Below are 13,826 nucleotides of genomic sequence, written 5' to 3' on the forward strand. Positions count from 1 at the left end.
TTCCTCACCCACCTGGCTTCACCTATCAACTTCTAGCTTGTCTCTTCACCCTCCCCCCTACCTTTTAATTCAGGCATCTTCCCCTTCCTTTCCAGTCCTGAAGAAGGGTCTTGGCCCAAAATGTCAATTGTTTACTCTTTTCCATAGTTGTTGCTTGACTTGCTGAGTTCCTCCAGCATTTTGTGTGTGTTGCAAAGGAACATGTTGATTGCTTTCGTATTTTGTTATGAAGATCCCAAACAGCTCTTCACACAATTGGATCTGTACTTAGACTCAATTATAAAATTAGATGATATACTGAATACACAAGACTGCAGTTTCCCGTTGGATGCAAGTATATAGCATCACACAAAACCTATGATACCTTGATGTTGTGACAAATATAACTGAACATTATGTTATGTAGGTGTTATTTTATGACAAAACATCCCAGTGAAATTATACTTTTAAAAGCAATGTTGGAAGGTAAGAAATACAACAGTCAATTTACAAACACAAGTTTCCAAACAAGGATTTTATAATCACTCCCAATAATTAGCTTTTTTTCAGTGTTAGTTGAGTATAAATATTAGCCAGGACAGCAAGAATGAATTCGCGTGATTAAGCTGTTAGATGGGAGTAATTAACATCTGTGCAGCGGAAAAAGGCAAAGAAGTAGTATCCTCATAAAGCATAGAAATACACATGGGGAGAATAATCAGTCATCTTTGGCACCTTCTTTTGCTTATGTCTGTTTTAATTTTGAACACAATGAATGTCATTGATGGAGAGATGTATTGTAAATAGCTTTCTTTGTACATTTATGCAGAACGTAAAAACAAGCATTTATCAGTAAAATTACCAACATATTTATTATATAGTTTATTTCATATTTACAACATGCCTTCAACAAAACAGTTCGATTAGCAGTCTTCTTTCAGACAAACAGTAGACAGCAATGTAATTTTGACATATTCAGATATTTGTTGATTAAACTGCTTCCTTAAAAAAAGTGGAATTTATTTACTGTATGCTTAAAAACAGTGAAATACTGATCCACATCTGTTGTAAAAAGAGTATAGAGAAAATGAAGAAATTCAGTAACATGTTATTGAACTGAAAACCAGTCATGATCATTATGAATTTAATTTAGAAACATTTGCATTTATACAATGTCATTCATACCTTCAAGGCACCCAAAAGTGCTTTATGCCCAATTTTGTATTTTTGAAAAGAAGTAACTGTTGTTAATCAAGCAAATGTGGATGAAAATTTGTGCATTGGAGGTCCTTCAAACAGCAATGAGAGAAATGAGCAACAAATTTTCTTTAGTGTTTGTTGAAGGATAATTGTTGGGACAATTGCACAGGGAATTCAAATCGTGCCAGGGAATCTTTACACACACCATTTAACAGAAGCAGTTTAATACCTCAGCTCAAAGATGACACCTCTGACAACACATCAATCCCTTAATAATTCAATGACTATAGGTCTGACTAGATGATATGCTTCATTTCTAGAGTGGGGCTTGAGCTCACAATGTTCTGATTCATCAGCATAACGATTAAGGAAAAAGCAAGAATTTGAAAGAATGCAGCCTGCAATGATGAAAATTCTTGTTTAATTTTAAATTAATTTGGATTGGAACATTTAATTCTAAAGTTTGCATAAAATTCTATTCATCAGATAATTTTAATAAAAATTAAATTTTCATCAAATATAAAACCACAGTAATAAGAGAAAGCAGGTGTGAATAGTAATTCAAAGTAATCTCATAATTTAACAGCAAGGAAGATAACTGAACCATTTTTAAAGATAACTTTGCAGAATCAAATACTTAAAAAATCAGCCAAACTTAAATGGCACAAATTAGATGTAAAGAACAGATAAATTAAAAAGAAAAGCCTATACCCTGACCACATGACCCAAAAGAAAACAACATTTCAAGGAAGAAAATCTCAAATTTCATAATCAAAGCACTTTGGTCATTGTCAAAACGTTAGATAAAATTCAATGTTTTATTGCATAGCTTTCTCGTTCAATTTAACTGTGGTTTTGTTCTGGTTTATTGCTTAGTGATAACTGTCTTTAAATACTATTCTGATAAAACAGTAAAATTCATACTAGGAATATTATGTACATATCAACAAAATCTAATTCATATTTATTCAATAAAAATATTACTTGTAAGTATGCTTTATATTATTGTCAGCAAGTGTGACAAATCTTGCACAATGTTTGAATCCTGTGCTCCAATGTTTGTGCTTCCTTTCTCAGATTGAATCTAAAATATTTTGTGTATACTGCTCACTGGCATAAGGAAAGGAATAAATTAGCACAGCCCAAGAAAACTAAAACTATGGAAGAGGCATTAACTTGCATTCAGCTAAATGTGAATTTTCCCAAACAATACAAAATATCACCAGTATGTTAAGTCAACCTAGTATTAAATGTCTACTTCATTAAAAATACAGGTTATTGTGAAACCAGCAGCAGTGCTGGGGATCTGAAACACAGATAAAATGGATGATGTTTCTTAGACTGAATGAAATGATGGTGGAGCAAATATCATGTCAAAAGACATCCTTGTAAAAGGCTGTTCCCAATTATTTCCATTTAAATTAAGGACAGAAAATTGGAAAGGTCTGTTGAGGGTACTGCTGACAGTTTCTTACAATTGCTGTCTGTAGGAGATCCATTATACTCTACAAGAGGTTAGATCTTCAAATGACTGGTAAATGTTGGCTGATGGGATGTATCACAACAGTTACCAATCTCAGATCAGCACCTTGTAGTAGTGGAAGTTTACATAAGAAGTCACAAGATTGGTATAAAATCTGTTATTAGCAATATTTGAAAAATCCATCACAGCTTCAATAAATCAATTTAGATTTCCTGTTAAAATGATTTGTTGTCTAGATTTAGTACACCCAGTGGTATATTCTTTAAAAATTACAATAAATACATGGTGAAACAAACTTCTACAGAATCTGTAAATTAGTTTAACTCTTTGGGTGTCATTATTTTTCAGATTTACCTTTTAAAGATATTTGCAAATACTGACATAGTTTGCACTAGCACTCCAGAATACTATCTGGAATATAGGGGTGTGCAAACAAGAATCGAAGGAAATGATGTACAAATTTACATTCTTCATCATGATGTATTATCCTCAAGTATGGTTTTGAAAAGGGTAAGCAAACATATGATAATGCATACTATTGCTAAGAACAAGATTAAGGCAAGACCATTATATATACAAAATTTTTTTTCTAAAGTCTGTACATATTTTGAAAACTGCTAAACATATACCTACTAGACCAAACCGAGCAAATATTCTGGAATCCACACAGCCTGAACATCTTTTGTTCTGTACAAACTGGACATGATCACAACTATACGATCCAACACACTTTGCCCTTTCAATTCACGCTAAACCAGAGAACAGGAGATAACCTGAGTTCAGTAGATTTCAAACTAGAAAATGATCACCTTGCATTGGAAAGATACCTGAAGGTCTGTTTCCTCTTATAAGAGTCTTTGTGAAAAAAAAGAAGATAAATCCATTCTTTCATTTAACAAAATGGCTCACTTTCACTACTGTGAATGTTCTAGGAGTTTTCAGCACTTCGATTCAGGCTGCCTGCAGCTGTATTACTTGGAGACTGAAGAAATTCACGGAAGTCTTGGACTATATCCCGTTGCTCTCCAACACTCAGGTTATGAGGACTCCCTAAGGGCAAAACACAAAAATCAGTTTTCCATTCCAATAAAAGCCAGCCAGAAATCTATAACCAGCAGGTCAAATACAAATCAAAAACAACAGAAAATCTGCAGATGCTGGAAATCCTCGTGACACACACAAAATGCTGGAGGAACTCAGCAGTCCAAGCAGCATCTGTCCTGCCGAAGGGTTTCAGCCCAAAACATCGAGTGTACTCTTTTCCATAGATGCTGCCAGGCCTGCTGAATTCCTCCAGCATCTTTTGTGTGTTGCTCAGTCAAATACAAATACTGATTTTGGAAAGCATAATCAGGTGTAACTGCTTATGCAACCCTACAACAAAAGCTTCTGTATAACTTCCTTAACTTAGCAAAATATGCAAAGGTGCTTCACAAAAACATTAATAAATAGAAGTTTGAAATCAAGTGATTGCAAAAGTTTTGGTCAGAGATAATTTTGAACAAGTGTGCTAAAGAAGGAAAGAGGTAAAGGAATAGTGGGAAGAATTCAGTAATCAAAATGTTGGTAGCGAAACATCAGTGCTTGAATTCATAATGAGTAAGAACAACAGTGGAGTTGGAATAAAGAGATTTAATTTGTAAGACTGGAGGAATTTTCAGAGATGACAAAGGACAGAGTCAGTAGGGATGGTGAAAGTGAAACCATGGAGGGCTTTAAAGTTGAGAGGATGAACCTATTTAACTGAGAGCAATGGTAAGCAAATGGAGCTGCTGTACATTAGGTCATGTTCAGCAGAGTTATGAAGACCTCAAACTTACAGAGGGTATACCTTGGTTTAGTGTAATCATAAACAGTACTCAGCTTTCTTAATTCTGTTCTTAAACATTTATGACTCCAGATTCTCTGTAGAGTAACCGAACACCCTATTAATATTTAAGCACAATCCATGGAAGGTCTGTAACCCAAATAAAAATAATTCTTTAGTTCATACACAACAGGGAATATATTGCTGAAAAAATTGCATGTAAACAATGTACATTATAAATGTTTATTAGCTAGCAACGTAATGATGAAAAGACAGCCCTTGAACTACAAATCATTCGCCACATGCCCACTTACACCACTCCAGTCAGCTTTGTGAAAATGCTTCCCAGTGCTTAAACTCCCAATGATTTTCAGGACATTGAATTTCTGTTAACTACTCATTAAACTCACAAAATGATGACCAATTAATAATACAAGTATACTTTTGATAATGTGGTAGCTATTAATGACAATTAACTGACCTCTTCTGCCTTGAAAATAATTATAAATATGGAGTTTCTTATCTTTCAGTCGTGAATTAACTCAGAATTTTTCTTTTTTTCCCGTTTTCTTACTTTCCTTTCTACTTCTTTACTTTCCTATCACTCACACTCTCATGATTAAATCTTTTTTTCCCCTTCTATTCCAACTATCAACAATATTTTCTGCCATTCCTTTTCACCTTAATTTTCATCAACACTAAACTTTCTGTTCCTGTATCTCATTGGTCAGAGGCCGTTCACCAAGATGGGAGACGCCTCATGCAGTTATTCACTTGCAACTTCAAATGCAAATATTCTTAAAAACCAAACACTTAGGAAGAAGTCTAATTAATACTACAATGTAATGCTCTGGAGAAATTGAGCTTCCAATCAAACAACAGGCAGGATGGTGTCACATTATACTGAATCTTCCAGTTCCAAAGTTAAGGGAGAAAATAGTAGAGATTTCAGCTGCAAAACTATTCAAAGGCAGCCACTCATAATTTACCAATTTCAATGTAACGTGCTAACCAACTGTAACTTCACATAGGTTCTTTTAATTGTTTTGTATGGTTAAGTACAAGACACAAAGAATGCTAAAATAGGAGCTGTACTGCACATGGGATCTCTCCTGCTGCCTTTTCCCATCAAGCATTTAACCAATTTTCATGTAAACGTTATTACAGACTGTGTTTCAATCAACACACAAAAAATGCTGGAGGTCAGGCAGCATCTATGGAAAAGAGTAAACAGTCGACATTTCGAGCCAAGGTAGAAGGGAGGGGGGAAGATGCCTGAATAAAAAAGTGGGGGAGGGGAAAGAAGCTAGCTGGAAGGTGATAGTGACAGTTGGGCAAGAAAGGTCAAGGGCTGAAGAAGAAAGAGTCTGATAGGAGAGAAGAGTGGACAATAGGAGAAAGGGAAAGAGGAGGGGATCCAGGAATGGGAATCAGAATTAACATGTTTGGCCACCGGGAAGTCACGCTTGTGGCAGATGGGGTGAAAGTGCTTGACAAAGTGGTCTCCCAATTTGCAGCGGATCTCACCAATGTAAACCAGGCCTCTTTGGGAACACTGGACACAACAGATGACCCCAGCAGGTTTACATGTGAAATGCTGCCTCTCCTGGAAAGACCGTTTGGGACCCTGAATGGAGGTGAGGGAGGAGTGCATGGGCAGGTATAGCATAATAAGTGCTTGGAGGAAGATTGGAGGAGGGACGATTGGAGAAGGGAATTGCAAACAGAGTGATCCCTACGGAAAGCCAGGGGTGGGGTGGGGTGGGATGGAGGAGAGGTAAAGATATGTTCAGTGTTAGGATCCCTTTAGAGATGGCTGAAGTTGCGGAGGATAATGTGCTGGATGCGGAGGCTGATGGGATTGTAGGTAAGGACATGAGCGACGGCGGGAAGTTGGGGTGAGCACGGATGTGCAGGAAATGGAGGAGATGTGGGTGAGGACAACATCAATAGGAGAAGGAGAGAAACCCTATTCTTTGAAGAAGGACATCTCTGATGTCCTGGAATGGAAAACTGCATCCTGGGATCAGATGGGATGGAGGTGAAGAAACTAAGAAAAGAGATAGCATTTTTACAGGAGATTGGATGCAAAGAAGTACTGTCGAGGTTGCCGTAGGAATCAGTCGGTTTATAAAAGAAGTCGGATGACAGTTTGTCTCTGAAGATGGCAACAGAGATATCAATAAAAAGCGACTCAACAGACTTTTAACATCGTAAATCAGCGAGTTGTTTGTTATGTCTCCCCTCGCACTGTGAAACGGGGACAACTCTTTTTCCCTTATTAGGGAGTGAGAGCGCCTGTGGTATGTCAAATTACTGGGTGAACGAGTAGTTTTTGGGGTACTGCAAGTCTGTGTCTTTAGTGATGCTTTGCTGCATGCTTGAGTGCTCAGTGGAGGGTGCTGATGCTTTTTTGCTGGTGGGGGTGGGGGTCGTTGCCTTGCTGCTGTTTGTGCATGGGAGGGGAAGATGGGGGGGGGGCTTTGAGGTTTTAACGTTTTAACTGTCATTCATTCTTTGGGGCCCTCCTTTGTTTTTGTGGATGCTTGCGAAGAAAAAGAATTTCAGGATGTATATTGTATATATTTCTCTGATATTAAATGTACCTATTGAAACCTATTGATCTGTCAATCTCCACATAATCTCTGTACTATGAATGCCACTTGTCTCCAGCATCATTCTATGCATTCTCCCAATATCTTGGAACTTTTCTAAATTGCAACACTCAGAATTAAACAGATTGTTCCAGATGCTGTTGACTAACACTGAACTGCTGAATTTAGCTACTTCACTGGAAGTAAGTTTAGGACTTTTACACTTGTACTGTCTTAGACAAATCAACAGATTTTAAGTGTTTAATTCGTTAGTTCATTCAAGCTACTTAATAGCACTTGGGAAGTGGATCCTGCATCAGGTTAAACTTTCAATGTTCAGAGTTCTCAATGAATTTAATGGCAGTGGACTGAGAGGTAATGGGGAAGTATTTTTAAAAATATACTTCAGATTTTTGAATTTGAAGGGTGGAGCTAAGATGGCACCAAATGGCTGCTTCTTCAAGCTCATCCGTGGAAACAACTTAATTTCCTCTCTTCAATGTCTCTTTATTTTCTTTCAAGGTGGTTGGGGTTCTATCGAAGTCCCTGATCTGCAAACACTCAAACAGCAGATGAGTTCCCGCTCTTGCTCACTGACTGGCATTTTCTGACATTCTCCAGCAGCGGCGTGGAAAACACCGGTGTGCCACCCTGTGGACAACCAATTCAAGGTGGATGCTGCTAACTGAGGCGTTGGGGACGGAAGGAACATCAAGTTTTCGTGACAGTGGATGCTGCAGATGGAGGTCTCTGTAGTTCTTTTTTCTCTCCATTCTCACTCAGAGTTTGCTGCCAATTCTTGAGTCAGAGAACCTCAGAATAAAAGTGATTTGGCAGACTTTAACATCGTAAGAGTGACTGTTTGTTGGTCTTCCCTTTTGCTGTGAAATGGGTGATATCTCTGTGTCCCTTGTTAGTGAGAGTGTGGCATGCCGAACTGTCAGGTAAACAATAAGTTTTTTTTTGGACTGCAGATCATGATCTCTTTATGCTGTTGTTTGGTGGGTGGTAAAACTTTCTGCTGAAATGAGTGGGAGGGAGGGGGAGGTTGATGCTTTGCTGCTGCTTGTCGGGGGGGGGAAGGGGAAAGGGGGCTTCTGGAGTCTAACATTTTCTGTCCATTCTTTTGGGGTTCTCTTCTGGCTTTTTTTGTGGATGTCTGCGAAGAGCAAGGACTTCAGGTCAGATACTGTATATATTCTCCAATGATAATAAAATGAAACCATTTAAACCATTTGAAATTAACAGGTTAATTTCTAAATGTGCTATCAGGTGTTTTGATAACAACACCTTTATTTTAAAAGTCATTTAAACAATGTAGTTTTAAAATTATCTACAAACCCCATTTCCAGAAAAGTTGGGATATTTTCCAAAATGCAATAAAAACAAAAATCTGTGATATGTTAGTTCACGTGAATCTTTTTTTAACTGACAAAAGTACAAAGAAAAGATTTTCAATAGTTTTACTGACCAGCTTAATTGTATTTTGTAAACATACACAAATTTAGAATTTGATGGCTGCAACACACTCAACAAAAGTTGGGACAGAGTTAAAATAAGATTGAAAAGTGAACAGAATATTCAAGTAACGCCGGTTTGGAAGACTCCACATTAAGCAGGCTAATTGGTAGCAGGTGAGGTATCATGACTGGGTATAAAAGTAGTGTCCATCAAAGGCTCAGTCTTTGCAAGCAAGGATGGGTCGTGGCTCACCCCTTTGTGCCAAAATTCGTGAGAGAATAGTCAGTTCAAAAGGAACATTTCTCAACGCAAGATTGCAGAGAATTTAGGTCTTTCAACATCTACAGTACATAATATTGTGAAAAGATTCAGAGAATTCAGAGACATTTCAGTGCATAAAGGGCAAGATCGGAAACCACTGTTGAATGTGCGTGATCTTCGAGCCCTCAGGCGGCACTGCCTAAGAAACCATCATGCTACTGTAACCATTATAGCCACCTGGGCTCGGGAGTATTTCGGAAAACCATTGTCACTCAACACAGTCTGTCGCTGCATCCAGAAATGCAACTTGAAACTGTATTACACAAGGAGGAAGCCATACATCAACTGTATGCAGAAACGCCAGCGAGTTCTCTGGGCCCGAGCTCATCTCAGATGGACCAAAAGACTGTGGAACCATGTGCTGTGGTCAGATGAGTCCACATTTCAGCTAGTTTTCAGAAAAAAACGGGTGTTGAGTTCTCTGTGCCAAAGATGAAAACGACCATCCAGATTGTTATCAGCGAAAGGTGCAAAAGCCAGCATCTGTGATGGTATGGGGATCCATCAGTGCCCATGGCATAGGTGAGTTGCATGTATGCGAAGGTACCATTGACTCTGAGATGTATATTAGGATTTTAGAGAGACATATGTTGCCATCAAGGTGACGTCTCTTCCCGGGACGTCCATGCTTATTTTAGCAGGACAATACCAGACCACATTCTGTACGGGCTACAACAGCGTGGCTTTGTAGACACAGAGTGCGTGTGCTTGACTGGCCTGCTGCCAGTCCAGATCTATCTCCTATTCAAAATGTATGGTGTATCATGAAGAGGAGAATCAGACAACAGAGACCACGGACTGTTGAGCAGCTGAAGTCTTATATCAAGCAAGAATGGACAAAATTTCCAATTGCAAATCTACTACAATGAGTATCCTCAGTTGCAAAACGATTAAAAAGTGTTATTAAAAGGAAAGGTGATGTAACACAATGGTAAACATGCCTCTGTCCCAACTTTTGTTGATTGAGTTGCAGCCATCAAATTCTAAATTTGTGTATGTTTACAAAATACAATTAAGTTGGTCAGTAAAACTATTGAAAATCTTTTCTTTGTACTTTTGTCAGTTAAATAAAGGTTCACGTGAATTAACATATCACAGATTTTTGTTTTTATTGCATTTTGGAAAATATCCCAACTTTTCTGGAAATGGGGTTTGTACTTCTATCTAGTACCTTACAAACTGTTTTAAAATGCCAGAGATGTTAAAAAAAAACAACTTTTACAAGGTGACAAAATTGGGAGGCAGGGCTTTGCTGTCTGAAAAACATTCAAGGCAAGTTTATGAGATGAAGTCATCTCATTGCACTGCAGGAGGTAGGGCATTAGCGCAGAGCAAAATACTAGCATAAAGAAACCATCAAGCTTGGAAAGTATGGGTCCTGCGTTCGTATTAGATATGCCCGACACTGAACAGTTACAAATGTTAATTCTGGGCAGGGAAACCAGCTTAGCAAGATCTGGACTAATATTCTAGTTGAGGCTCAGCTGGGAATTCTTGAAGGTTTTGGAAAACACAATACAAAATCATGAAGCTGAAAAAATCTAGATGTCATCTTCTACAGCTTTCTCAATTTTCCAGAGCTATCTTTAAGGACCCCTATCACCCAGCACATTCCCACTTCTAACTGCGGCCATTAGGTAAGAAATACAGGAGCCTGAAGACACACACTCAACGTTTTAGGAACAGCTTCTTCCCATCCACCTTCAGATTTCTGAATGGACAATTGAACAACCCATGTGCACAATCTCACTATTTTTGCTCTTGTATTGTACTATTTATTTACTTTTAAAAATATATATTTCTTATTGCAATTTATATTTTAAAAATATATTGCATGCACTGCTGTCACAAAACAACAAATTTTATGACACATGTTAGCGATATTAAACCTGATTCAATCCAGCTCCAACAGCTCTCAATAAACTTTGATGCCTTCAAGGACATGATCGCCCACTTCACTGGTATACTATCTGCCATTACTGTTATAGTGGCTGCAGTATGTACCATCTCAAAGTTCAAGGTAAATTTATTGAAGTACATACATGCTTGAGATTCATCGTCTTGCAGGCATTTACAGGGAAAAAAAACAATAAAACTTTATAAAAAATTAAACTAGTTCAGGAGCCTAATGGTCAACCAAATGGACTGCAGTTATTCCTCATGGCTTTCCTGACAGCACGTACCAAGGACAAGGGCCTAAAGTGCATGGGGACACCGCCAACAACTTTTTAGGCCCCAAGTTGCATGCCATCTTGCCTTGGAAGTATTGTCTTACTTTCAAAGTCACTAGATCCAAATCTTGGAACTCAGTCTGCAACACCAGTGTGGGAGTACCTTAATCAGAATGACTGTTCTGTTCAAAAAGTGGATCATCAACAAATTTTTAAGGGCAATCAGGGACTGATAATAAATGCCAGCTTTTCCAGTGATGCACTGATTCCAAAAAATGAATAGAAAAAAATTATCTTTTCCACGGACATCACTCTGATTTTGACTGTTACGATTTAAATACTACAGGGTTGAACTATCATTTCACCTTACTTGCTAAAAAACAATTCCAGTCATATATTCATGTGAATTTAAAATTTTAATCAGATTTCCCATTGTAATCTGAAGACAACCATATAATTCAGTGATTGTGGTGAGGACATATCATTGGAAGGGATGGAATACATTGCACTGCACTTAACAAATGAAAATTAATGCTACAAGTTTGGAATAATGAATTTGCATATTTAATGCATTGCTAAGGAACTAAAAAGCTCTTCGTAGGAGAAGAAAAAAAACAATGTACATTACACAAAGTACTATATTTGCAAATAAAGTACAAAGAAAGCAGATGCAAACTGCATGGAGACCTCAGCATGTTATTCAAGTACACTACAGAATCCATTAACCATGGCAATAACAAGTAAATAAGAGCAAATTATCAAATAATTTATCCTATGTTCACTCTTCAGATACCATAGTAACATAATTACTTAGTAGCCATCTGCTGGACCAGAATATGTTTGAAGTAAAAATTCAGATTCAGATTCATTTTAATTGTCACATGCACATTGAAACAAACAGTGAAATATGTCATTTGCATTAACAATCATATCAACCTAAGGATGTGCTGGGGGTAGCCCACAAGAGTCGCCACACATTCCGGTGCCAACATAACATGCCCACAATGTTCAGAAGAACATCATGGAACACAACAAGCAACAACAAAAATGGCAAAACAAGGCTTGTTCCTTCTTCCCAATGTACATACATTGTCCTCCAACCCCAGGACAGGTCGCCTCTGCGTCGAACAGACTCGCAGATTCATAGACAATAATGTTCGACATATTACAGAACAAAACCACAGATAGTCACAGGAAAACATAAGCCACACAAGTCCATTTGTTTACACCCATCTAAAAAAACTCCCTAATACTACAATAGGTTATTTCTAATTGATTTTTGGATTGCAATTTTATCTGGTGATCTTTGCATGAAGAACTTGCCAATACAGGTGCACACTCCTTTATCCGAAATTCTGAAATCCAAAAAGCTCAGAAAACGTAAGTTTTTTTTGCCAACAGCTGACGTCACTCAGGTGTGACGTGGTAGCACTAGCAGAGGCTGCCAGACATCAGTTGTGGCTCAGCGCTCATACTGGTTACATGTGCATTTGTTGTTCACTGATATTTTACGTTCATTGTTCACTTTGTCTTTAATTTCACTGTGAAAAAGTCAAAAAGAGCTGCAGATACCCCTATGGGTAACAATGAGAAAAAGAGAAGGAAGCATCTATCATTATCAATAATGCAGAAAGTGGAGTTATTGCAGAAGCTTGATGGTAGTGTGTCTGTGCAGCGTCTTACTGAAGAAAAAGTGTCGGAACTACCACTGTATATGATATAAATAAACAGAAAGACAAGTTACTGAAGTTTTGTAGTGACAGTGACAGTGACGTTCTACATTTATTCCAATAAGTCATTTACCATGTGTTTGATTTGGTTCGTTTGAAGCTGTATATTTTTTATGTTTTATTGAATGTTTTTGTTGGAAATAAAATTTTTTCTTGTCATCATTCCCTAAACAATACAGTATAACAACTATTTATGTAGCATTTACATTGTACTAGGTATTATAAGTAATTAGTGATGATTTAAAGTATACAGGAGGATGTCCGTAGGTTTGGTGTGCCGCCGGGGTCCTAAAGTCCCCGCACTGAAACAGGTTAAATAAGGGACTTGAGCATACGTGTTTTTTGGTATGGGGGTGGGGTGGTGTCTGAAATCCGAAAAGTTCTGAATTCCGAAATGCAACTGGCCCCAAGGATTTCAGATAAGGGATTGTGGACCTGTATTAATTAAAAAAAATATTTATTAACTGGAAGCTGTTTTTTCATCTTACTCCAACTGTTTATTATCTAATATTTCAGGATTTTCTTTACAAATTCACTTACTATTGTAAACAACTGTTCTTGACAACATCTCAGGTTCCTCACTTTTAAGCTGAAAAGTTCAAATCTCCTCTTAATCAATAGCTGCCACTGTGCAACAGACTTGTGATACATCCTCTTCTGTGCTAACTTTTTCCTTGTACAGATAGTGATGTACAAGCCCAATGTAGTGGAACAGAAAAAAGCAACTGACCACAAAATGCTAGATGGATTGCATCTGGCTTTCTAATGCAGCACTACAGCATTTACAGTAATTCCACTACAGCACATATATAAAGGATCATGTAATTTTTTTTTTAATGCAAAGAGGATTAATTATTGTGCTCATAATTAAACAGGAACATAGAACTAATATGCAATAGCCTATTAAAACTGAACAGAAAGGAAGTTTTACAACATTGGAGCAGAGGCAAATCTTGAATTAATTGAAGAGATGAGGCACATTATAATAAAAAGGAAGATACTACACAAGGTAGTTAAGGAAGAATAAAATAAAGTGGGCTATTCATGGAATCTCAGAAATAAGAGAAGCAGCACCTGGAA

General features: G+C 37.5%; 1 protein-coding gene across 4 annotated transcripts in view; it reads right to left on the reverse strand.

The window, feature by feature from the left end:
• Positions 1 to 710: 710 nt before the first annotated feature.
• brd9 (bromodomain containing 9) overlaps positions 711 to 13,826 on the reverse strand; it is a 70,383-nt gene continuing 57,267 nt past the window's right edge. For all 4 annotated transcript variants that reach the window (XM_063069748.1, XM_063069747.1, XM_063069749.1 and 1 more), the window contains one exon: positions 711 to 3,712. In XM_063069748.1, coding sequence (XP_062925818.1) covers positions 3,591 to 3,712 — 122 coding nt within the window. In that variant the 3' untranslated portion in view covers positions 711 to 3,590. The remainder of the gene's footprint in view (positions 3,713 to 13,826) is intronic.

This window comes from Mobula hypostoma, chromosome 17 (assembly GCF_963921235.1).
Source record: "Mobula hypostoma chromosome 17, sMobHyp1.1, whole genome shotgun sequence".
Classification (NCBI taxonomy): domain Eukaryota; kingdom Metazoa; phylum Chordata; class Chondrichthyes; order Myliobatiformes; family Myliobatidae; genus Mobula; species Mobula hypostoma.